General features: G+C 46.4%; 2 protein-coding genes across 12 annotated transcripts in view; one reads left to right on the forward strand and one right to left on the reverse strand.

Annotated features, from left to right (window-relative positions):
• CDC123 (cell division cycle 123) overlaps positions 1–13,314 on the reverse strand; it is a 74,596-nt gene extending 61,282 nt beyond the window's left edge. For 3 of the 7 annotated variants that reach the window (XM_070055717.1, XM_070055718.1, XM_070055715.1), the window contains exons 1-3: positions 13,196–13,314; positions 12,920–13,107; positions 6,688–6,759 (exon numbers count right to left, since the gene is read on the reverse strand). In XM_070055717.1, the coding sequence (XP_069911818.1) occupies positions 6,688–6,759; positions 12,920–12,993 (146 nt within the window). In that variant the 5' untranslated portion in view covers positions 12,994–13,107; positions 13,196–13,314. The other 4 variants (XM_002717547.5, XM_017347679.3, XM_070055720.1 and 1 more) reach the window with 3 other exon arrangements.
• NUDT5 (nudix hydrolase 5) overlaps positions 13,288–26,867 on the forward strand; it is a 30,442-nt gene continuing 16,862 nt past the window's right edge. For all 5 annotated transcript variants that reach the window (XR_011381571.1, XM_070055723.1, XM_070055724.1 and 2 more), the window contains exon 1: positions 13,288–13,491. The gene's annotated coding sequence lies outside the window, so the exon portion shown is untranslated. The remainder of the gene's footprint in view (positions 13,492–26,867) is intronic.

Raw genomic sequence — 26,867 nt, forward strand, 5'->3', positions numbered from 1 at the left:
CATCTACTTATTTGTTTGACTTGGTTACTAAGCCTAGACTCCCAAGAAAGGACGTGCCGTCTATCTTGTTACTGCAGTAGCAAGCTCAGCACTCCCCTCACAGTAGGCATCTAATAAATGGTCAGTGAAGGTAAATCATTGTCTCCACCAGAACCTTTTCCCACATGCCCTACAGGCAATGATGAACAAACATTCCTTCTGTCTAAACCCTGGATACACCCTCAGAGCCCTCAACTCCTCATTCCAGGAAACCATCACTATTGGATCTGAGTTGGCAAACAGGATCAACTATTTGGCATCTTTGATCTATTTTATTATCTTGACTCTTTGTAGAGACTATCATAGGAGAGTAGAATAACCATGTTCATTCATTTACTTATTTAACAAATTATGTGTCAAGACCAGATTGTTAAGTTATGACTATAAACAGATACCTTATAAAGCTTACTGTCCATAGTGAAAGGCACACACTGTACATGGAAGTAACATGAAGTGGGGAATGAAGCAGCAGCAGTGATGGTACACCCTATAGCCATTTCCCACTTCCTTGTTCATAAAAACTCCAATTTGTACAGATACTAAGTGCTCCCTGCCTCATGGATTTCTCCCCAGTCACAGCAGTGACTACTGATCAGGCTTAACTAACCATGGCTATACCATCTTCCTTCCTAATGACTGTGACCCAAGCCTGATCAAAACAAGACAGAGGGCTCCTGAGAAGGTTTTCCCTGGTCTTAAGAAGGGACAAAAGGGGCTGGCGCTGTGGTGTAGCAGGTAGAGCCACCGTCTGCAGCACCAGCATCCCATATAAGCGCCAGTTCAAGGCCTGGCTGCTCCACTTTCCATCCAGCTTGCTATTAATATGCCTGGGAAGGGAGCAGATAATGACTCAAGTACTTGGGTTCCTGTCACCCACTGGGAGTCCAGGATGCAGTTTCTGCCTTCTTGCCTTCAGCCTGGTCCAAACCTGGCAGTCCCAACCATTAGGGGAGTAAACAAGCAAATGGAAGAACTCTATCTCACTCTCTCTTTCAAGTAAATAAATTAAATGGCAGTAAAGCTCAGTGAAGGGCATACTGCCCCTTCTTCTCTCCACTACCCCTCCCCCATTTCCTCCCTTTTTGTTGAGACTCTTGGTACAAGAACTAGAGTCAACATCCCCCAGACTCCTTGCAAAGCAACTGGCAAAACAGATTATGTCGCACAGGGCAGCCTGTGAAACAGTTAAGAAAAAAGTTCCAAGTGGCTTCTAAAAGCCCCCTACTCCCTACTTCCTGCCAGCTGCAAGCCCCCTACCCCTCATCAGCAGTGGCAGATTCCCTCTTCAGCCAGATAAAAACCCAGTCTTATGCACGCAGTCTCTTCGCAAAAACAGTCTCCCCTTTTTGCTTCAGTAAAGCAACCTGTCTCTGCTGAGATCCATCTCTGCCTCCATCTCCTTTTCGTCTCATTTCTGGGGGTACGAAAGGCCAGAACCCCAAGCTATTCCAAACCTAACATAAATAAGGGGGCCTTTCACTGTGGCATAGAGGGCAAGCATCCTGTAGGCACACTCTTTAAGTCCCCGCTGCTCTATTTCTGATCCATTTCCCTGCTGATGCACCTGGGAAAGCAGAGGAGCATGGCCCAGGTGCTTGGGCCCTGCACCCACATAGGAGGCCTGGCAGAAGCTACTGGCTCCCAGCTTTGGTCTAGCCCAGCTCTAGCCATTGCAGAAATTTGGGGAGTGACATGGCAGGTGGAAGATCTCTCTGTCTCACCATCTGTCTCTTTCTCTCTCTCTCTCTCTCTAACTCCGCTAAATCTTTAAAAATAAATAAATAAATCTTTTTTTTTTTAAATCTTGTACAAATGAAAGAATTTTAAGGCATTTCATATTATCACCTCCTCACCATTTCAGAATTTATCTTATCAAACAAAGCAAGTCATACATATACTATAGTCTGTGCGAAAGAAAGATGCTTAATTGATATATTTTGAACAGTTTATGGGAGTTCAACTAATGGCCAACTAATAGCAAAAAAGGAAGAGTCAATAAGTGTAATTTATTAACTTTACTATCTTTATTTGTAAATATAACACTATATTGCCGGCGCCGCGGCTCACTAGGCAATCCTCCGCCTTGCGGCGCCGGCACACCGGGTCGGGGCGCTGGATTCTGTCCCGGTTGCCCCTCTTCCAGGCCAGCTCTCTGCTGTGGCCAGGGAGTGCAGTGGAGGATGGCCCAAGTGCTTGGGCCCTGCAACCCATGGGAGACCAGGAGAAGCACCTGGCTCCTGCCATCGGATCAGCACGGTGCACCGGCCGCAGCGCGTGGGCCGCGGCGGCCATTGGAGGGTGAACCAACGGCAAAAAGGAAAGCCTTTCTCTCTGTCTCTCTCTCTCTCACTGTCCACTCTGCCTGTCAAAAAAACAAAAACAAAAACAAAAACAAAAAAAAACACTATATCACTTGATACAAGGAGATATTTCAGATATAGGAGCTCAGATTTCCACATATTAATAGATACAGTTATGATATCCTATAAGTAATATTTTAAATACACATAAACTCACTTAACTAACTTTTATTTCTGAACTCAGGAAAGCAAAAGAGGTTAAGATAACAAGGAATACACTAGATGGATACACACCCAAGCCTACATACAAAAACACAAAAACTGAGCTTTTAAAAAACAGGTTCCACAAATACTACTCAGCAATAAAATGGAATGACACAAATGCATCTCAAAAGAATCGTGCTGAGTTAAAGATGTCAGACATAAAAGAACGCCTGGCATACAATTCTGTGTATATGACACTCTAGAACTGACTGATCTAAGTGAAGAAATAGGCGATAGGAACCCTTCTTAGGAATGGAACTGTTCCACAAGGTGTTTACAGATCTGTGCACTTTACTGTGAATGCACCTCATTTCAATTCCATCTAAAACTATCAAGTTTTTGACCTATGAAAGTAATCCCATCTAAAATGACTACCCTTGTACAATCAAAGGCTCAATAAATCCGCCGCTGCTTTTCTCAATCTGAGCTAGCGACACAGCCGTTCATCTGTCTGGCCATTCAGTCAAAGCATGGGAGGCACTCTGAGCCCTCCCTCTCCGTCATCAAGTTCTGAGGCAGCACTTCTCCCCTTCCACTGTCACCAGCTTAGCTCCCACTGTCACCAGCTTAGCTCCAGTCCATCACGGGCCTCAGCTGAACCAGTGAAACCTCATCCTCACAGTCTTCCATGTCTGTAGCACCGTAACCAGCCACCGCTCTGAAACTGGAATTCGATCAAGCACTCTCTTACTTAGAGCCCTTCAGGCCTTCCTGTCACTCTCAGAATAAATTCTAGGGTCTTGCACACGACTCATTTACCCACCTCCCTCAACTGAACCCTGAAAAGCTCTTCGCTGTTATCAGCCATGCCTCTCAGCACTCAGCCGTCTCTGTTCCAGCCACTTGACCTTTCCCAGCCTCTTAGTCATGGTCTCCCATTCCCTCAGCATGGGCCATTCTTCCCTCTGCCCTTCAACCAACTGTGTTCCCCAACCTTCCACTCCTTCAGGGCACACACCCTGACCCTCCCACGACCCTTAGCCCTCCCAGCAATTTAATGTCAGTGACCACCTCATCTCCTTGACAACATTTATCCCAATTTTCACTGATATATCTTCTTGTGTGGTTGCTTAACATTCATCCTGAGATTAATGACAATGAGACTAGTTAGTAATTCTTAAGACTGTATAATAGGGGGCCGGCGCCGTGGCTCACTAGGCTAATCTTCCGCCTGCAGCGCTGGCACCCTGGGTTCTAGTCCCGGTTGGGGCACCGGGTTCTGTCCCAGTTGCTCCTCTTCCAGGCCAGCTCTCTGCTGTGGCCTGGGAAGGCAGTGGAGGATGGCCCAGGTCCTTGGGCCCTGTACCTGCATGGGAGACCAGGAGGAAGCACCTGGCTCCTGGCTTCGGATCGTTTCAGCGTGCCAGCCGCAGAGCACTGGACATAGCGGCCATTTGAGGGGTGAACCAACGGAAGGAGGACCTTTCTCTCTAACTCTGCCTGTCAAAAAATAAATAAATAAAAAAAGACTGTACAATAGGGGCTGGCACTGTGACACAGCAGGTAAAGCCACTGCCTACAGTGCCGGCATCCCATATGGGCATTGGTTTGAGTCCCAGCTGCTCTACTTCCGATCCAGCTCGCTGCTATGGCTTGGGAAAGCACTGGAAGATGGCCCAAGTCCTTGGGCCCTGCACCCATGTGGGAGACCTGGAAGAAGTTCCTGGCTCCTGGCTTCAGATCGGTGCAGCTCCGGCCGTTGTGGCCAATTGGGTTGTGAACCAGCAGATGGAAGACCTCTTTCTCTCTCTCTGTGTAACTCTGATTTTCAAATAAATAATTTTTTAAAAAAAGAGTGTACAATATACTGGGCTGGACATATTACACATTATTGCTTTTTATCCTTGCAACAACCCTAAGAGATAAGCACTACACTATCATTCATCCAATGTACAGACAAGGAAACTGAGGCACAGAGTCAGCAAATAATGAAGACACGATGTGAACCTAGCAATCTGACTAAAGAACCAGCACTGTGTCATACTGACTCCCACAAAATATAAAGCTAAGCTGCCAACCCCAAAGGGCAGGGGCCCTCAGAGATCTGTGTATGGCTGCATAGCACCATGTGCTGGACAGCACTGCTAACAGCACTTCACAGCCCTGGCCTTAGCTGGGGTCTTATGCAAACATCCAGACAATGAAAATCAGCCTTAGGAATCCTTCAGTATGTTTACAGTACTGAAACCTACCAAGTATCTTCTAATCGTAAGAGTCATTTCAGGGGCCGGTGCTGTGGCGTAGCAAGTAAAGCCACTACCTGCAGTTCCAGCACCTCAAATGGTGCCAGTTTGAGACCCGGCTGCTTCACTTCCAATCCAGCTCTCTTCTGTGGCCTGGGAAAGCAGTAGAAGATGGCTCAAGTTCTTGGGCCCCTGTGCCCGTGTGGGAGACCTGGAGGAAGCTCCTGGCTCCTGGCTCCTGATCAGCGCAACTCTGGCTGTTGCAGCCAATTGGGGAGTGAACTAGTGGATAGAAGACCTCTCTCTCTCTGTCTCTCCTTTTCTCTGACTTTCAAATAAATAAATAAACAAACAATAATATAAATATATAATATATAAATAAACAAAATAAACAAATAAATCTTTTTAAAAAGTCATTTCATTTATATTATAATCTCATTTATATAAGCTTATATGTTATATTTGAGAATAAGAAAATTCTCCCTGTAAACATCCCAAAGTTGAGACTTGTCTACCTTTTCTTTATCCTCCAATTTTCCAAGTTAATGAGGTTCTAAACAAACAATTCTCAGGTTAAAGTGCTGTGAATACCAAAACGGAAATATAATCCTGAAAGCCACACTAAAAATCCATTATGCAAAGCATGGGGTCAAGTTAGTGTTACTGACAACACAGACAACTCTAATTACACGTGTAAGGTTCATTCACCCAACAAATGTTCATCAAGCACCTCTTACCTATCAGGCATTGTTCCAGGAGATGGGGTGAACAAAACTGGGCAAGGATATACTCTCTTCAAGTTGGATTCCAACAGAACAGTTAAGGGAATTAATTATTACTCAGATGATCTCAGTGTTATGAAGAAATATAGAGAGATAAAGAGTGATGAACCAGCAAGGTGCCCTGATAGTAGCTATTTTAGAAAGGTGAAAAATAGACACTTAGATACTATGACTTCTGAGCAGAGACCTAAATGAAACACAGAAACTTCACCAGATTCCATACTTCTTAAGCTTTTTCAAGTTTGCTCTAAAAAGATGGAAATACAGTAACTTCCCTTTCCCCTACAATTCTGGGAACTACTTGAGCAGCTTCTAGAAGGTGGGCGTGGGCCCATGGAATGTCAATTGTGGGGAACAAAATGTTGAGAAATTAAACGATAAACCTGGGGCCAGAGTTGTGGCGCAGCAGGTTAACACCCTGGCCTGAAGCACCAGCATCCCATAAGGGCACCGGTTTGAGACCCAGCTGCTCCACTTCCAATCCAGCTCTCTGCTGTGGCCTGGAAAAGCAGTGGAAGATGGTCCAAGTCCATGGGCCCCTGCACCTGCGTGGGAAACCTGGAGGAAGCTCCTGGCTCCTGGCTTCAGACTGGCGCAGCCCTGGCCTTTGCGGCCAATTGGGGAGTGAACCAGCAGATGGAAGACCTCTCTCTGTCTCTCTGCCTCTCTCTCTGTGTAACTTTGACTTTCAAATAAATAAATCTTTAAAAAAAATGATAAACCTTAGCAAAGCTTACTGTTTGTGATGAACAATGAACTTCTCATTTTAAAAACTCAAGGATCTCAAAGTCTTATAATGGGCCTTTGCCATACTCTGCTACCTTTAGAAGGGGAGGTTATCACCATAGCCATTCTCTAAAGGCACAGATGGAAGGAACTGCTGAATTCACAACCAGTATCTATTTGAAGGGGCAGTATTAAATTCTGAAACTACTAACTGAGCACTGACAAGGAATATGGAACCAAGATCAGCACATAATTTTGGCCAGGAAAAAAAACAAATGTGTTAAAGGGAAGGAATGATGCCCAAGTTACTTCATTTATTTTTATATGGTAAATGTCAAGACATACAACAGTTCTTTATGATAAAACAAAGAATTTTTTGGTGATATACCGTACCTTCCTGAAACCACCAGAGTTCCATCGTCAAGTAAATAATCCTTCACATTCTGAGGAAGTGGAAGAATGACACTAAAAACAGAAAAACAAAAAATCACCAGAAAGGCATCATTTTAAAAGACTAGCGATAAGCAGAGTGAAAATATTCCACTAGCAGTTAATGTTATTTGTTCCATTTATTTTAATCCAAAGTGGAAATGTTAATGACATACATTTGGTAGCAGCAGACTAGGGACTGGAATCATGTGAACAAATACTGCAGTTCACACATTACCAGGCTTGTCTTTGTGATACAGAAACCAAACAGCAGCGACTAAATCCAAGGGACCGGATGGAAAATCACAATACGAAAGCAACAACTGTGAGTGCCCACAAGGGTTCTGAGTCTCAAAGAAATCCGAAACCAGCATGTATTTGTGGCACCAAAGGAAATCAGCAAAACGAAGCAGAAGATTCTCAGCCTAGGGCCACCTTCCTAGACGGAGGACACAGGAAGACTGAAGAGCTGGAAACCATTCTTTGGCTGGCAATGCACACCTAAGGCTAAGAAGTCACAGTGTGTTTGGATGAATTTTGGTAGCTTTCTAGTCATCTGGTCACCAGAGACAGGAAGCTGCTTAACTCCACACGGCTTTAGCTTCATTTGTTTCAGATGACAGTAAGAAAGGATGGCAAAGCCGTACTTATGAGGCCATACAGTGAGGCTGGGGGTCCGTGGGCCCCTTCAGACACAGGTGGAATGTCCTTCACGAGCAAGCTGTCAGCTGTGGCTGGAAAGCTGTCTCCAGGCCAACTGGCATCTCCCCCACCACAGCTTCTTGTGCTGCATGTGTGACCTTGCGGCTTTAAATCACACGTCCAGGGTGGCTGCATCTTTCACCCAGAGCTAACAGAGAAGGGAAGGCTGAGCCTCTAAGGAGACAGTCTCCAGGAGACCTCGCTACCTCCTTGAGCCCCAAGCCAATCAACATGCATATATGAAACCCCCGTCCAGTGGGCACCCCCAGTAGGATAACGCAATGAGCAGACAGTAATGCCTTAAAAACCCGGACACTTCCTCAGAGCCAGCGTCCTGCTCAGGCACTTGGCCTGGTCTCCTCTCAGACCAGAGGCTTTCTCTGTCACTTGCCAATAAGAGTGTCTGCCTCTTTGCAAATTGTTTCCCTGGCTTTTTATTTCTATACTAAGCTGAGGAAAAGAACCTACCAGACTTGCTCCGGCAACCGCCCTCCCCCCCATGACTGGTAACAACTTGTAAACTCAGGTTGGGAGGCAAAAACCCCTGTATCCTGTATCAGGGTACTTGGGTTCACAATTCTGGCTTCCATGCCAGTGTCCTTGCTGCTGCAGCCTCTGGGAGGTTCTGGCTCCCAGCTTCAGCTTGGCATTGCTCTGACCACTGTGGGCATTTGGAGAGTCAACCAGCGGATGGGAACTCTACGTACTTCTCTGTCTCTCTGCCTCCCAATTTAAAAAATTTAAACCATGGGAAAACTCATTTTTTTTATCCTGTAACAATAAATAATCAAAAATTCCTGCTATCGGTAACTGAAAGTTGTGCTATAATTTTCATCTTGAGGCATATCTATTTGTTTAAGTTCTTTTGAATTATTTATTCTCATTTTTTATTTGAAAGGCAGAGACAGATGGAAGGAGACTTTCTATCTGCTGGATGACTCCCCAAATGCTTGAAACAGCTAGGGCTAGGCCAGGAGCCTAGAATCCAATCAGGGTCTCCCACATGGGGGGGCAGGGACCCAACTATCAGAGCCATCGTGTGCTGCCTCCCAGGCTGCACAGGAGCAGGAGGCTGGGGGGGGCTGGGACTCAGGACCCACACACTCCAGGGTGAGACGCGCGAGTGCCAAGTGGCATCTCCACTGCAGCGTCAAACGCCCACCCCAAAGCATATATTTTTCAAAAGTAAAAAAAACTACAGCTGCTTTTAGAGTCAATGGAACATCATCAACACATGGCATGTCTCATTTATTTATTGAACAAGCCTTTTGGCATATTACAAATTTATTTTGTGTACAGAAAGAGTTACTCATGGGCTACTTAGGTTTTAAAAATTAATATTTCATTTTAACAGGTTACACTGTCACATTCGAAAGCCTAGCTCTTCCTCAGGCTTTTAAATCCAGCTAACAAATCTTACTATTCCATCTGTAACTCTACTAAATTTTAACCATTTTTAAGTAAGCCTTTGCAACTTAAAAGTCTCTTTAAAACTTTAAATTCTGTTTAAAAACTAGTCCGTTTTCTTGTTTAGTAAGTGTGTTGTCTGATTAACAAAAAGCCTTCCCAAGTATTTAGCTCTTATAAAACTAACGAATTAAACTGTAAGTATAGTGAATCTAACGGTCTCATAAACGTGCCAATACTATTTAAGAATTCGAAAAATTTTCTCATACACTTTAACATGACAATTCAAAACCAAGTTCACAACCTAAATTGCTTGGTATGTGCAAATTATCCTCAAAATGGCAGATTCTTAGACACTAAATATATTCAGCTGAAAAATAATTAAACTCAAGTTTAAATTATTTCATCATTGGGGCCAGCGCCGGGGCTCACTTGGTTAATCCTCCACCTGCGGTGCCAGCATCCCATATGGGCGCTGGGTTCTAGTCCTGATTGCTCCTCTTCCAGTCCAGCTCTCTGCTGTGGCCCAGAGTGGGGTGGGGGGGGAGGGGAGACAGTGGAGGATGGCCCAAGTGCTTGGGCCCCTGCACCCGCATGGGAGACCAGGAAGAAGCACCTGGCTCCTGGCTTTGGATCGGCGTAGCTCTGGCCATAGCGGCCATTTGGGGGGTGAACCAACGGAAGGAAGACCTTTCTTTCTGTCTCTCTCTCTCTCACTAACTCTATCAGTCAAATAAATTAAAAAATAATAATAAAATAAATAAATAATTTCATTACTTCTATATGTAATTCTAATTCTCTCTAGGGTTAAAGATACTTACTTTTTTTTTTTTTTTTTACAGATTTATTTATTTGTTTGAAAGGCAGAGTTACAGAGTGGCAGAGACAAAGAGAGTCTTCCATCTACTGGTTCACTCCCCAAATGGCCACAAAGGCTAGAGCTGGGTCAATCTGAAGCCAGGATTCAGGAGCTTCTTCTGGGTCTCCCATGTGGGAGGACTTGGGCCATCTTCCACTGCTGTCCCAGGCCGTACCAGGGAGCTGAATTGGAAGTGGAGCAGCTGGGACTCTAACCAGCACCTACACGGGATGCTGGCACTGCAGGTAGAGGGTTTTACCCACTGCGCCTCATCGCTGGCCCCAAAGATACTTCTTAAGGAAACAATATCACCCCCCAAAGAATTAGAGGTGATTTTTCCAAGAGAATTTGAAGTTTACCTTCTCCGTTCAGAGATATGCAGGGTTATTTTCCTCACAATGAGACAAGACAGACCTCTCTTTTATGTCAATAATACCTCTCGGGTCCCCAAATGGGCGATTTCAGAGGCCACACCCTTGTTTTGGAGTTACACCAACTTTCAAGTCTGAGCTGAATCTGTCTCTCCCTCCACATTTCATTATCCCTTGACGGGATTCAAAACACCACCTGTTTGATTCCACTCTCAATTCTTTGCCTACTCTTCCTATTTACCAGGTCCACAACTCTTACAGATACTAGTGGACATGAAGTTAGATTCCACATGGCACTCAGGAGTCACCCGGTTCTACAATCACACTTGGGGTCATCCTAATGACAGTACCTTGTCAATCAACAAGGATGCCAAGGTGATTCCACTAAGAACCAAAATCCTACGAAGGGGAAAAGACAGAAAAGAAGAAAAAAAAAATCATAGTACAACAGTATAACACGGCAAGTGCTGTACCAACTGCAGATATGGCAAGCGTTACCAAACACAGAGAATACAGGAATTACGCCTGGCCATACACAAGCCATTGCCAAGCAAGCTTTACGTGGAGCTAGTGAGGCCCTCCAGAGTGACCGTGCAAGTGAGGGCCCAATGAGGCCAGGCTGACAGACTTAAAGGAACTAAATGATCCCCACCTTGTAACTAACGTCAAGCTGGTAAGTTTTTTTCCCTCAAAAACTGTGCGTAACATCCCCAGCACCACCAGTCTGTTCAGGTTTTGCCTCGCTTGGAGCCCCTCTCCAGGCCACTCTGGCTGGAGGTCTCTCATAAATCTTGCTTTTAAATGTTAAAAAACCTGAATGACAAAGCATCTATCTATCGCATCAACTGGATATATTTTTTGCATACAAGCAAGATACTCTAATGGAATTTTAGATGTAAAAGGGGCCCTTGGAACACTATTTACCATAACCTTCATGTTCTGGGGGTGGGGGTGGGGATTCAGATTTAGGAAGGTAAAGTGGCAGTACCAGTCACCTGGCTAATTATTCTTCAGCCTGAGTCAAAGTCCTAGAACTTGCCAAAAACTAAACTTGCATAATCATCTCTGAGTTGTGATTAATAAACACCAAACCATAATGCTGAGCTGATAACTGCAATACGCCCTTGTTGGCAGGAAAGCTGACCCTGGCCACAACACAGCTCCACCTGACTGGCCTGAGTGGTGGACGGACCCTCTGCCGTATGTTAGGTTCTTCTGCTGGCACCCCAGGGCTAAGCAGACCAAAGAAAGGGTTTAAAGACAGAGTGAGAATGGTGTGGGGTTTATTCGGACCAGAAAAATCTTACCCATTGGATCATTTCTTTTTCACTCTTAGCTTCCTATGAATGGTACACATTTTAAGCAAACAAAACCTGTTTATCCTCCAAGGGGCTTTTCTTAAATCTCAAAAGTAACAAGCGACATTTTTGTGTGTTTACTATGTGCTAGAAACAGACTCAAACCTTTTTAATGTTTCATCTTATTTAATTCCCAGGATGATCCTATTATTTTCTCGGTTTTCCAGATGAAGCTTAGGGAGATTAAGCAATTTGCTCAAGATGCTGGTGGAACAAGACCTGGAAGCCAGGCACAAGGCTTTGACTTCAAAGCCCAATTTTTAACCCCTACATGCTTGTGCTGGTTGATGCAAAAAAAAAAAAGAAAAAAAAAAAAACCTGCACCAGCAGCTACCAAAGTTGTTTGCAAAGAAACCCCTGGTGGTTTTAAAGAATATTCGTGTGAAAAGCTCTGCCAAGGCCACAGATGTATCTTCACTGACACCAATACAAAAGAAAGAACCTCAACCATCACCTCAGATCCAAAGCCCACTTTCCATTCTGCAAGTTAACCAAGGGTTGGGAGTATCAGCTAGGGAGAGAACTTGTGACAGTGCAGGAAGTACCTGCTCCTCCCTTTGTTTTGGGGTGAATCCGTCTATCTTCAAATGCAAACATTATCTGCCTCTGTGCTACCCTGAACTCCATCACTACTCATACACTAGCGTCGCTGAAAGCAGAGCCCATGTCTGAATAACAAGATGAAAAAGAACTGTCTCTTTAATAATCCCCCTGTGCCCTTCCAACGCCTGAGAATCAACCCCCCATCTCTGCAATCACATTCTGCATCCAATGGCCGGGATGAAAAGTTAAGAGTAGGCGGTGTCCCAGTGACAATGCAGGCCTACGAGGGAGTGAGCAAAAGCCAGCTCTGTCCGTGTTAGCGACTGATCGCTTCGGATCAGACCGGGGGTTACGACCCTAGCCGCCTTGCCTACACCACCTTGACTCTGGAACGAAGGATGCCTGTCATGCCTACCAGCGACGGACTCCCTGTTCTAGGCCCGAGAGCTCCAAGACAAATCCCGTCTCATAACAACGTCCACCTGCCCTGCACACACACAATCGCGCTGCAGCCTCACAACAGACGCAGGGCTGGGTCTGTCTGCCGGGATTGTAGTCATTAGACCGTGGCGGCAAGCAATGAAGTCACGCGACGCGCTGGTCAGTGACAAAGCCACGACCCCTCGGGTCTCCCGAGCGCCTGGCGCTCCAGGGCAATTCTCACAAGTCGCGATGCGTCAACGACGCTAATCCACAACGCACCCTGCCTCCGACCCTCGCTCACCACGACCTAGCCCCCTTCCTCCCCGGCACACGCTCGGCCTCGCGACAGAACGCATGGCGCCATTCACCTCCCCTGCAAGTCGACATCGCGACACTGTCGCACCCATCCAGTCGCTATAAGGCCCGCGTTGTATTATTGTTATTATCGTTATTTTGACGGAGAGAGGACGCACTCAACGTGGCAGTTCCCTTTTTGCCAGTGGCCCTGGCACAACCCCCTCCTCCCGGCTTACCTCTTGATGGTCAGGCTTCGGAAGAGCGGGTACCAAGCGGAGAACTGACAATGCAGCACTTGCTCCTTCTTCATCCTCCAGCTGCCGCAGCCGCTGCCTTAACCCGCTCCTGCCAGCTCTCTCCCGGAACCCTGGGCTCCGCTGCCGGAAGTGCCGCCGAGCTATTTTGGTTCAAGGACTCTTCCGGTCTGCAAACCAAGTAGGAAGAAGAAAAAAAGAATCAGAGGAGGAGACTCGTCGGGAGTACTCTCAGTGAACACACACACACTTGCGTACACGCAAAGACTGTGGGTCCCGATAGAGGAATTGCCAAGGGTTGGGAGAGAAAGTTGCAGAAGTTTACAGCTCTCCTTCCGGAGGCGCTCGCTGACCCGGAAGGTAATCAGCTAGAGGCGAGGGCAGTGGCGAGGGCTCTACGGGTGCCGAGAGGAGGGCGCGCGCCCATCCTTGTAGCACCGCGAGAGGCGCCGGTGTCCCTAGCCGTGGCACCGGCATCTGCTGAGGCTGCTCCCTCCGACTCGTCCTTTCTTCTTTCGTTCCCCTTCCCTTCTTCACCTCGCACCTTGGAGGAGGTAACTGGTTGCGGGCCAAGCCTCTGGGGAGGAGAGGGATAGGAGGGAGTATGCACATCTGGATGGTGCAGACCGAGCAGGCAGCGGCGCGCGCGTCTCCCGGGCTGCGTGCGGCTGGACTCGCGTCCCGGCGCTCCAGGGGAAGACGACCAGGGTTTGGGGTGGAAGCGCCTAGGCTACTGGAGGAACGAAACCCGCAGTTAAGGGTTTGACTGTGATGTTTGAGGCACCTGCTAGGAGAATGGCCCCCTGTTCGTGCTTGGGTGCGGGGTGTGAGAAGCAGAGGGAAGCGATCCCGCCTGTGCGATCCAGGGAGGGGTTCAACTTTGCGGGTTTAAAAAAAAAAAAGAGAGAGAGAGAGAGAGAAATTTGAGAGACGGAAGAATCGGGAACGCTGTCTCTTGGAGCGTAAAGTTCTTTTAGTCCGGACCCGCAGAAGTCAGCCTGGAAAAAACACAGCGAGATTTTTATTATCAGTATCCCAGCAATGATGGACGCCTAAGACAGGCAAAGTTCTAGCTGAATTTGTAATATCACTCATTTTCTCCACGCCATCACCTTGCAGAGTTTAGTTTTGTTTCTTTAAAAGAATGAGAACTCACTAGCAGAGAGACTTGTTTTCATCAGCCTTGGACTTAGCCCGCTCACCTGGGTCCAGGGGCGCGGATTTCAGGTGTCTGCTTAAAATTGCATGCTCTCACTGATTCTCCTAAACAGTTGTAAAAATTGATAGTCCCACCGACAGCTTTAGAAAGCTGTCCATTGGGATGAAAAACGGATCTGCTGCTTCTTTGGAGTTACAAATTCTTCAACCCACGTTGCTTCACGTTGTGTTTTTCTCAGAAATGTTACTGGCTAAGTGGTTAGTTGGCAGCCCTATTTGAAAGGATACATTTTCAAAGCGGAGATAAATAGATTATAATGTTGCACCGTGTAATGGTGGGGGCTGCGCGGTAATGGTTCCTTTACAAGTTGTTTTTTTTTTGTTTTTTGGTTTTTTTGTTTTTGTTTTTTTGACAGGCGGAGTTAGACAGTGAGAGAGACAGACAGAGAGAAAGGTCTTCCTTCCCTTGGTTCACCTCCCAAGTGGCCACTATGGCCGGTGCATTACAGCCGGCCCGCTGCGCCGATCCAAAGCCAGGAGCTAGGTGCCTCTTCCTGGTCTTCCATGCAGGTGCGGGGCCCAAGTACTTGGGCCATCCTCCACTGCACTCCCGGGCCACAGCAGAGAGCTGGACTGGAAGAGGAGCAACCGGGACAGAATCCAGCGCCCCAACTGGGACTAGAACCTGAGGTGCCGACAGCGCAGGCAGAGGATTAGCCAAGTGAGCCGTGGCGCCGGCCTGGAAGTGTTTTTGACGTCCAGGATGGTGCAGTCCTTTTTGTTTTGAGGGGATTAAAAAGAAACATTTCATATGTTCTGCAGGAGTAGTGTCAGACTAGCAAATTGAAAAGAGAGGATGTCAGACATTAGTGGTCACTCAAATACCTGTTTTGTCCTGGAAATTAAGAAGTTGTAACTAAAGCTAATTATAGCACCAGAGTGGTGCATCTGGGCAAGATATTTTCTGTTGAAGATAGGAGAAAATAGGTACCAGCCAAGAAAACATCTGGATGTAGAAGTTGAGGCCACTTGCTAACCTTTAGAAGAGAACTGCAGGGGTTTTTTTGTTTTTGGTTTGTGTGTGTGTGTGTGTGTGTGTGTGTAGAAAAGCAACTAAGTTTGTAAACTTAGATTTTACAGGGAAGGAATTTGATATGGGTTCATCTTATTCAGGTTTATATGCTTTAGGTTGCTCCTTTGACTTTTCAGTATTGCTTATAGTTTTTAAGTAACTTGTTCACATTTAAGGAGCATCAAATAATATTACAAACTGGAAGCACTTTTGAATGGATACAGCTGAGTTAGTTTTCACTGCTTTTTTTAAACCACCATGTTCTCGTTTAGTCACAAAGTATTATATACATCAAATTGCTTCAATAAAACCTTTAGAACAGTGGAAATAGTGGCTTTTTCTCATGCATGCTAGAAAATGTCAATCATCAAGGATTGTGGGAGACCGTTTTTTGTGCATACTAAATTGAAATAATGAAAAAACACATTTTCTTCTCTGAATCCAGACCATGACTAATCCTTTGCACAACTCCCAGCTGATTTTCTCAATGTGACTGTCTACCCAACACTTCAAGCCACTGAGTCCAAATGTGTATACTGCACCACCCCTTTGTCCTAATGTCCCACTCTCCTTTAAGATAGTCTCCTTCTTGCCCATGGCATGGCAAGAATTACCCGTTACCTAAAAGTTGCTTCAGGACAAACAATAAATGCTCATTTGCAAGGAATTAAGTCTTTCCTTGCCAGTGCTCCCACTCTCCAAACGTGCTGTTCCTTGCCTGAACCCTAACAAGAAGTTCTTTGCAAATGTTACTGTAGGGCAACAACCAGTTAGCCATCCCAAGGGCCACTGCAGTCAGTTCACTCTTGTTCAACCTAGTCAATGATTAGAAATCACCGAATAGCAGAATCTCAATAAAACTTAGTTCCATTCGTGCCCACCCAACCCTACATCTGCCAGAAGAGGAACACGCACACAAATCTCAGAGTGGTTTTTCATCCTTATCAAGTTATAGGTAGTTTTTATTACCTGAGAATGTATGCCAGCAAATAAAAGGTTACTTAAGGGAATCCAAGATTCTACCATGAATGATTACAAGAGAAGGATTAATCAGAATATTATCTTCTGAAATGAAATTGGTGTAGGCATTTGGCCTTGTTGTTAAGACACTGCTTAGCTGGCACCATGGCTCACTTGGCTAATCCTCCGCCTATGGCGCAGGCACCCCGGGTTATAGTCCCGGTTGGGGCACCAGGTACTAGTCCCAGTTGCTCCTCTTCCAGTCCAGCTCTCTGCTGTGGCCTGGGAGAGCAGCGGAGGATGGCCTAAGTGCTTGGGTCCCTGCACCTGCATGGGAGACCAGGAGGAAATACCCAGCTCCAGGCTTCGGATCAGTGCAGCGCCGGCCATGGTGGCCATTAGGGGAGTGAACCAATGGAAGGAAGACTTTTCTCTCTATTTCTCTCTCATTGTCTATAACTCTCTCTCTCTGTCTCTCTCTCACTGTCTAACTCTGCCTGGCAAGGAAGGAAGGAAGGAAGGAAGGAAGGAAGGAAGGAAGGAAGGAAAGAAAGAAAAGAAAAGAAAAGAAAAGAAAAGAAAAGAAAAGAAAAGAAAAGAAAAGAAAAGAAAAGAAAAGAAGAAAAGAAAGAAAAAAAGAAAGAAAGAAAGAAAGACACTGCTTAAAATGCTCACGGCCAGTATCCCAGTCCCTGGGTTCAAGTCCCAGCTCTGTTCCCCAGTCCAGCTCCGGAAGAAAGCAGGAATGGCCATGTAATTGGGTCCCTGCCACACACATAGGAGACCTGGATTGAGTTCCACACTCCTGCTTCAACCTGGCCAACCCCTGACTGTTACAGGTACTTGGGAAGTGAACCAGCAGATGGAAGATCTCCTGTGTCTCTGCCTTTCAAGTGAATTAAATAAATAATTAATTAAAAAAAAAAAAGATGCTGACTAGGACACCTATCAGCATTCCATATCAGAGTTCCTGGGTTGAAGTCTCAGCTTCCATTTCTAGCTACCTGCTAAAGCTGGCCCTGGGAAGCAGCAGATGGTGACTCAGCCTTTGCCACCCATGGGAGAAACCTTCATTGAATTCCTGGCTCCCAGTTTGGACCTGGCCCAGCCCCAGCTGTTGTGGACATTTAGGGAGTAAACCAGTGAATGAGGGGAGCTCTCTCTTTTTGTTTCTTCCTCTCAAATAAATAGTTAAATGGAAATTTTAAATATCATGACTATAACCAAAATTATTCAGTATAACTTTTCTAATTGGTTCATAGTTCCTTTTAAATCAAGTGGTTGTCTATGTAATTATACTGACAGAACATAGGCTGACATCTTAAACTTGCCTAATTCGTTCCTTGACTGTACCCATACAATCACAACATAAGTTATTTCTGCAAAACTTTGATCTCCTCCCCCGCTTATTTCTTTCAGAGTGCCATGTTGGTCTCTCTATTCAACTTTTAAACTGTTCCGATTGCCTCTTTGCTTATGGTTTGAGCTCCTGCACCTTTTATCTGTCTGAGTTCCTTGGTTTGCTCTCGCGTACAATACTTGGATTTTATCAGGGAGAGCCTTGCCAACGTACGATGTCTTGTTACGATTTCCATCTCCCTGCACGGCCTCAACAACCTGCAGGGATTCAGATATGCTCATCATTGGACAGTGGGACCAAGTGCAGCCTCCACAGCCTGGCCTTGGAGTTCTCAGTTTCTAACTTCTTGAGTCTTAACTCCCACTGAACTCTTACCCAGTTGCTGTAATACTAAATATCCAAGATGGTGAGAAATCACTTAGCATGCTCACCTTCAGTAGAGGGTTGTCCTTGTTGCTTAACCCCAAAACTAGCTTATATAGCAACAGGAGTTTGTGGCACACCAGTTTTGTGCTTCCCCTCCCTTTAAATTCAGGGATCCAGCCGAATTTGTGCGTGCACTTTAAAATGGTCTGCAAATGTTCACATCCATTTCACAAGGTTTTCTCTGGTGGCGGGGGACGCATGGGTCAGAGAGGCTGAGAACCGGAGATTGCCAAACTCATATTTCTCAACCTTGCCCCAGCTGGAATCTCTGCCTTTGTTTATGGGTTCCTTCTAGTCAGAATGTTGTCCCTGCTTTGTTCTGTAAATCGTATTTTAATATTGAACTTTTACAAGGCTTGACCGTTTTCCTCATTGTCTCCAAGCGGATGTGATTTGTCCCTCTTTTCAAACACCCGGGTCTTGTGTCCTCTATGGCAGGCTTTTGCTCATCTGATTGGCTTGCTAAGCTGAAGGATGCTCAAGGGCGGGCACGGTGGTCAGTTTGTGCCAAGTCTGTAACTCAGACTTTTCCATCGCACGTGCTCACGGAGCTGTAGACTTCTGCCAGCCACTAAGCAGGCACCCTGGAAAATTACGCACCCACGTGTCATAGACCTTCAGTGTTCAAACTGAACAGAGTTAAAATAGGTTATGTGAATTAAAACAGTTGTGACTGTGAGGACTAAGGACAGTTATAGATGAAATTGTGGAACGCTTAACATTGCAATATCTTTTAAACAAACTACACTTACTGGCAATATAAGTGAGTGTAGATCCTAGCAAATGAAATGGATGACATTCAAATTCAACTTTGCTTAGAAACCTTGAAATAGCACTGAGTCCAGTCGTGGAGACAGTGGAGCACACAGCCTAGACCTTCAGCCTCCTCACTGTGTTTCTGCAGCACCTTGCCTGTTGGCTCTATCTCCAAGTGGCACCACTGTGGCTTCTGGTTTTGAAATGGTGCAAAAACAAACAACAACAAAAACCTTCTGTTTCAGTGCTATTTTCTGAGGCACTTTTATAGTCCATCTGAAAAATTTCAGGGATCTTGTACTAAAGAGTATACTTCTGAAATCACTTGTTAGTCACTTTTATTATTATTATTATTTTTTTTTTTGACAGGCAGAGTGGACAGTGAGAGAGAGAGATAGAGAGAAAGGTCTTCCTTTGCCGTTGGTTCACCCTCCAATGGCCGCCACGGCCAGCGCGTTGCGGCCGGCGCACCGCGCTGATCCGATGGCAGGAGCCAGGTGCTTCTCCTGGTCTCCCATGGGGTGCAGGGCCCAAGCACTTGGGCCATCCTCCACTGCACTCCCTGGCCACAGCAGAGAGCTGGCCTGGAAGAGGGGCAACCGGGACAGAATCCGGCGCCCCGACCGGGACTAGAATCCAGTGTGCCGGCGCCGCTAGGCGGAGGATTAGCCTAATGAGCCACGGCGCCGGCTATTATTATTATTCTTTATACTCTGTAGATTGCCACAGAATCCTGCTTCCCCGTGGGACTGGTTCCGGTCCAAGTATTACCCCTAAGGAAGCCCTAGTCCTCTTTATTTATTTATTATTTCCTAGTAATTTATGTCTAACTTGGTTTTTTACTCCTAACTCACTAACATTGCAGCCTAAATACAGTCTTTAAAAAAAAACCTGTGTTAGAGCTTAATAAGCTGACTGATGATTGCTGTGTAGATCAATCTTCAGACTTTTTTTTTTTTTCCTTGTTTGAGAGTTGGAGTGTAGAGACTAAGAGATGGTGACACAGCACGGGTTCACTCCTCAGATGGGTCTGAGCCAGGAGTCACAGGAGAACCAGGAATGCAATCCAGGTGTCCCACATGGCTGGCTGAAACCCAGTTCCTTGAACCCTCACCGCTGTCTCCCAGGCTCTGCACTGCCTGGAAGCTGGAGTCAGGAGCCAGAGCCTGGAATCCATATGGGACACAGGGTCTTAACCTGGGCTAAGCACCTGCTCCTCACTCGGTAGACCTTTTGACTAACTTGGCTAAGTGAAGAGTAGCAGATGAGGAACTATCATTCAAAATAGTATTCTTTCATCTTTCGGACCATTTTGCTTGGAGTTTCTGGGAATCTAGCGTAAGTACGTTTTTCATAGAGGAAGTTAGAGGGCATCTGGTTCTTGCATATCTTTTGGTAGTTTTTTTTTTTTTAAGATATTTATTTATTTATTTGAAAGGCAGAGTTAAAGGAGGCAGAGGCAGAGAGAGAGAGAGAGAGAGGTCCTCCGTCCGAGGGTTCACTCTCCAGACAGCTACAACAGACAGAGCTGAGCCCATCCAAAGCCGGGAGACAGGACCTTCCTCTGGGCCTCCCACACAGGTGCAGGGGTCCAAACATTTGGGCCATCTTCAGCTTTCCCAGGCCATAGCAGAGAGCTGGACCGGAAGTGGAGCAGCCAGGTCTTGAACCAGCACCCATATGGGATCCTGGCACCACAGGCAGCAACTTTACCCGCTGTGTCACAGCTCCAGCCCCCTTGGCATTCCTTTTGAGGACTGCACTTCCTTGTATTTTTAGAAGTTTGTGTATTCACAGAAAAGTTTCTTCGTGTTAGAGGGTCGCTTTTAAACAGGAGGTAGAAATTTAATCCAAGTATATTATACCATTCTAGACATGATTTTGTGCACCAAATAGGCAAGCTTGCTAGCTTGCAAGTTATTTTCTCTTGCGTGTTAGAATCAAAAGTTATCTTTGCATCAGATGTTTTCTTTCTCTGATGTGTGTGTTATTAATAGAAGGGAATGGATAGAAGATAAAAATCTAAGTTCTGTTCTGTTCTTTTATGTGGATGTAGAGCGTACACGTAGAGACAGGTAGCTGAGCACTGGTTTTCTGCCTTTGATTAGTTTTCCTCTGGGTCAGGAAACACTTTGATTGCCTATAATAATGTAAGCTATTTGTTTCAACCAATGCCAGTTAAAAGCTTACCTGAGGGGCTGGCACGGTGGTACAGCAGGTTAAAGCCCCAGCTTGCAGCACCAGCATTCCATATGGGCACCAGTTCGAGTCTCGGCTGCTCCTCTTCCAATCCAGCTCTCTGCTATGGCCCGGGAAAGCAGTAGAAGTTGGCCCAACTCCTTGGGCCTGTGCACCCATGTGGGAGACATGGAAGAAGCTCCTGGCTTCTGGCTTCGGAGAAGCTTGGCTCTGGCTGTTGCGGTCATTTGGGGAGTGAACCAACGGAATGGAAGATGTCTGTCTGTCTCTCTCTCTCTCTCTCTCTTCTCCTGGCTCTACTTCTCTCTGTAACTCTGTCTTTCAAATAAATAAAATAATTCTTTGAAAATAAAAAAGTTAACTTGATCATTTATCATCTAGGAATACTTTCAAAGGAATAACTGCCTGATCTCTTATTGAGGATATAGGTTTCAACCTGCTGTCTCTAAATGTATGCTGTTTTTTTCTGGTAAACTTTTCTTTTTTTAAAAGATTTATTTTATTCATTTGGAAGAAACAGAGAGAGAGAGAGAGAGAGAGAGAGAGAGAGGGAGAGAGAGAGAGAGAGAGGGAGGGAGAGAGAGAGAGAGAGAGATTGATCTATCTGTTGGTTTACTCCCCAAATGGCCACAATGGCTAGGGCTGGACCAGGCTGAAGCCAGGACCCAGGAGCTTCATCCAGGTCTCCAATGTAGGTGTAGGGGCCCAAGGACTTGGACCATCCTCTGCTGCTTCCCAGACACATTAGCAGGGAGCTAGATCAGAAGTGGAGCAGCCAGGACTTGAACTGGTGCCCATATAGGATGCCAGCACTGCAGGTGGCGGTGTAACCTGTTACACTACAACACCGACCCCCTGGTAAACTTCTTAAAATTCCAATTTACTTCCTTGAGCTACCATGAGTGAAGGAACCCCCATCACTGATCTACTCTCCAAGTGCCTGCAGTGCCTGGGGCTGGGGCAAGGTGGAAGCCAGCAATAGGAACTCAGTCCAGGTTTCCCACACTGGTGGCAGGAACCCAGTTACTGGAGTATTCACTGCCTCTCAGAGTCCCCATCAATGGGCAGATGGAATCAGGAGCAGAACCAGAAATCAAACCCAGTTATTCCAATGTGGGATACACATCCCACCAGCATCCCAACTTATAGGCCGGACAGTCACCCCATCTTGAAATGTTTAACAGTGTAACTTGGCTGGTGCCGTGGCTCACTTGGCTAATCCTCCGCCGGCACCCCGGGTTCTAGTCCTGGTTGCTCCTCTTCCAGTCCAGCTCTCTGCTGTGGCCTGGGAAGGCAGTGGAGGATGGCCCAGGTCCTTGGGCCCTGCACCTGCATGGGAGACCAGAAGGAGGCACCTGGCTCCTGGCTTCGGTTCTGCGCAACGCCGGCTGTAGCGGCCATTAGGGGAGTGAACCAACAGAAGGAAGACCTTTCTCTCTGTCTCTCTCTCACTGTCTATAACTTTACATGTCAAATAAAAATTAAAAAAAAAAGAGTGTAACTTACTTCCTTATTACTTTTGAATACCTGTTCAGATGCTGCCAAATGAAGAGGTCTTATGTGATTACTCTTACCCGTAACCCTCCATGTGCACACACAAATCTTTCACACTCTTCTTATCCTTCTTAATCTTTCTTCATGAAACTTCCAAGTCAGCTGATATAAAAAAATTTTTTTTTGAGAAGTAGAGGCAGAGAGGGAGAGTACTCCCAATTTTTGATGTACTCCTCAGTTGCCAACAGAGGCTAGTGCTGGGCTGGGCCGGAAGCCAGGAGCCAGGCATCCAGTCCAGGTCTCCCACGTGGAAGGCAGGGACCCACTCACTTGTGATGTCAACTGCTGCCTCCTAAGACTTGCAAGGGCAGGAAGCTGGAATGGGGAGCCAGATGTGGGCTGCAGGCTTCCTAACTGCGAGGCCAAGCACCCATTCCTGACTTGACGTAAATGTTATGGATTGCTCTTCACTTTGTCTCCTTTCCTCCCTTTCTGCCACAGAGAGATCTGTGTCTGTTCTGCCCCCTGTTGCATTCTTGCACCTTCTCTTATTTTAATGGGCCCACTACAGGCATTTTAGCCAGATTTCCTAAGATAGTCAATCAGGTATTTGTCTAGAAAAGATGACTTATGAATATTAACTGGTAGTTCTGTTCATGATCTATTTTAGGAGAGGGATCTGGGGTAAAAATGGAAGATTTTGATGAGTGATATAATTAGCATTTTGGGTCCTAAAAGAAACAAAGGGCAAAGACCCTTTCTCCTCTAAGACAGTGGGTAAGAGAGTTGATGCTTGATGGTATGTATTTTCTCTGAAGATAGAGTTAGGCAGTAGGGTAGGTTAGGGAACTATGGAATTGAAGAGTAGTGGATGATTAGAATAGCCATTGAGAACTGTAGATAAAACAACAAGGAAATAGAAAACAGGAATGAAAATAATTAGACACAGGGTCCTTTCAGATAGTCCAACAGCTTTAAAAAAAAAACAAAACAGTACTTGAAAAAAAAAAAAAAGGAGGAGAAAATTGGAAGGGGAAAAATTATCAGTGAAGTAATTCAAGAAAAGTTCCCACAAAGAAGTACAGTGTGACCCTTCCAGACTGTATTGTGCTTACTAGCGTAACATCAACATGAAGACCTGACTCAACTACATGCTGCTCACTAGTACAAGAAAACAAGTCGGCTGGCGCCGTGGCTCAATAGGCTAATCCTCCACCTAGCAACGCTGGCACGCCGGGTTCTAGTCCCGGTCGGGGTGCCGGATTCTGTCCCGGTTGCCCCTCTTCCAGGCCAGCTCTCTGCTGTGGCCAGGGAGTGCAGTGGAGGATGGCCCAAGTGCTTGGGCCCCTGCACCCCATGGGAGACCAGGAAAAGCACCTGGCTCCTGCCTTCGGATCGGCGCGGTTCGCCAGCTGCAGCGTGCCAGCCGTGGCGGCCATTGGAGGGTGAACCAACAGCAAAAGGAAGACCTTTCTCTCTGTCTCTCTCTCACTGTCCACTCTGCCTGTCAAAAAAAAAAAAAAAAAAAAAAAAAAAAAAAAAAAAGAAAAAGAAAAAGAAAACAAGTCACATGCAAAAGGCTTCAGAACCAGAAGCTTTTCAACAGCCAAACCAGAAGCAATGCCTCTGACTTTCTGACAGGAAGTTGTTTCCAGCCTAGGATTCTGTATGCAGCCAGATTATTAGTCACCTGTGAGGCTAGGCGATAGGTAGTGTCCAAAAAATAAGGGAATGAACAATGAAAGAGAAAGCCCCGGTGTATCAAATGGGATAGGGCCTGCCCTCTTCATAAGGACCTTGAGGCACTAGCTGTCTGCAGCTGTGACTTTGATATAGGCTGAAACTTAAATGGGACACGATACTACGAATGTATTTCATGCCAATGAACTTTGCCTTCAAATGAGCAAAGTAGTAAAGTCCATGTACCATGACTTTTGTGGGGGTGGGGAAACCTTTGCTTTTTTTTCTGCCAAGGGCCATTTGAATATTTATACATCACTCGCTGGCCACACAAAATCATCAGCTTAAAAATTAGCCTGCTATAGATTTATTGTGAGTCCCACCTTGCAGGCCAAATGATTGCACAGTGCTTATTTGACCCACAGGCCAGACGTTCCCCACCCCTGCATTAAAAGAGTGAGCGGGGCTTAAATTGGAGGTAGAATAGTGAGCACCAACAGCTATGTAAAAACCTTGGCTGTAAAATGTTGGTAGCAGATAGTTGTTGAGGGGTAGGCTTGGAAAGTGGTATAGTCTTTCTACTGCACCCCCAAGGAGACACTGAGATTTGGAGTCAAAAACTCTGATGAAGGGGTCTGATTTTGTGGCGCAGTGAGGTTAAGCTGCACCTTGCAATGCCGACATCCTGCAATGCTGACATCCTGTATTGGAGCATTGGTTCAAGTACCAGCTTCTTTTTTTTTTTTTTTTTTTTTTTTTTTTTTTTTTTTCTCTGACAGGCAGAGTGGACAGTGAGAGAGAGAGACAGAGAGAAAGGTCTTCCTTTGCCGTTGGTTCACCCTCCAATGGCCGCCGCAGCCGGCGCACTGCGGCCGGCGCACTGCACTGATCCGATGGCAGGAGCCAGGTGCTTCTCCTGGTCTCCCATCCTCCACTGCACTCCCTGGCCACAGCAGAGAGCTGGCCTGGAAGAGGGGCAACCAGGACAGAATCCAGCACCCCGACCGGGACTGGAACCCGGTGTGCCGGCGCCACAGGCGGAGGATTAGCCTATTGAGCCACGGCGCCAGCCTTGAGGCTTCTTATCCAGCTTCTTATCCAGCTCCCTGCTAATGTGCCTGGGAAAGTAGTGGATGATGGCACAAGTGTTTGGGCCACTGCCACATGTGTGGGAGATCAGGATGGAGTTCTGGCTCCTGGCTTTGGCCTGGCTCAGATATGACTGTTGAAGCCATTTGGGAAGTGAACCAGTGGATAGAAGCTTTCTCTGTCACTTTGCCTTTGAAATCAATAAATAATTTTTTTTTTCATTTGAAAGAGAGAGGGAAGAGACAGAGTTCTTTTATCTGCTGGTTTACTCCCCCAAATGGCTGTAAGGGCTGGAGCTTGCCCAGACCAAAGCCAGGATCCTGGGGCTCCATCTGGATCTCCCGTGTGGTTGGCAGAGACCCAAGCACTGGGGCCATCTTCCGCTGCTTTCCCAGGCACATTAGCAGGGAGCTGGATAGGAAACAGAGCAGCCAGGACTTAAACCAATGCTCATATGGGATGCTGGCATCAAAGGCGGTGGCTTTACCGGCTGTACCACAATGTCAGCTCCAAGTGAATAATTATTTTTTAAACATAGCTGATGAAGGATGTATCTAAGGGCCTGTACATGCAACAAACAAACTTGTTGGATTGAATAAGTTCTTTTCCCAGTGTTTCAAAGGTCCATGTTTTTACTTTTCCATCTGGGGAAGTTCCCCCAGATACATCAAAGAAATTTTTGATGATATATGAACTTTTTTTGCCATTTGAGTACTTTTTTTATTTTTTTTTTATTTTTTGACAGGCAGAGTGGACAGTGAGAGAGAGAGAGACAGAGAAAAAGGTCTTCCTTTGCCGTTGGTTCACCCTCCAGTGGCCGCCGCGGCCGGCGCACCGCGCTGATCCGATGGCAGGAGCCAGGAGCCAGGTGCTTCTCCTGGTCTCCCATGGGGTGCAGGGCCCAAGCACCTGGGCCATCCTCCACTGCACTCCCTGGCCACAGCAGAGAGCTGGCCTGGAAGAGGGGCAACCGGGACAGAATCCGGCGCCCCAACCAGGACTAGAACCCGGTGTGCCGGTGCCGCTAGGCGGAGGATTAGCCTAGTGAGCCGCGGCGCCGGCCTTGAGTACTTTTTTTTAAAAAAAAGATTTATTTATTTTGAAAGAGTTGAGAGAGAGAGTGTGTGTGTGTGTTCTTCCATATATGGTTTACTCCCTATATGGCCACAATGGCCAGGGCTGGGCCAGGCCAAAAGCCAGGAGCCAGGAACTTCTTCCCTCTGGCTCCCACATTGGTGGCAGGGGCCCCAACACTTGGGCCAGCTTCTGCTGCTTTTTCTAAGCCATTAGCAGGGAGCTGGATGGGAAGGGGAGCAGACAGGACATGAACCAGAAGAGATGCCAGTGATGCAGGTAGCAACTTAACCTACTACGCCACAGCACCAGCCCCCACTTAAAGTACTTTTACCAATAGCATATGGACACACGTGTGATTTCGAAAAATACTATAGGGGCAGGCACTGTGACATAGCAGGTAAGGCTGCCGCTTGCAGTGCTGCCATCCCATGTGGGCACCAGTTCAAGACCCAGCTGCTCCACTTCTGATCCAGCTCTCTGCTATGGCCTGGGAAAGCAGTAGAAGATGGCCCAAGTGCTTGGGCCCCTGCACCCACATGGGAGACCCAGAAGAAGTTCCTGGCTCCTGGCTTCGGATAAGCACAGCTCTGGCTGTTGCGGCCAATTGGGGAGTGAACCAATGAATGGAAGACCTCTCTTTCTCTGTCTCTCTCTCTCTC

The sequence above is a fragment of the Oryctolagus cuniculus genome, chromosome 13 (genome assembly GCF_964237555.1).
Source record: "Oryctolagus cuniculus chromosome 13, mOryCun1.1, whole genome shotgun sequence".
NCBI classification, from domain to species: domain Eukaryota; kingdom Metazoa; phylum Chordata; class Mammalia; order Lagomorpha; family Leporidae; genus Oryctolagus; species Oryctolagus cuniculus.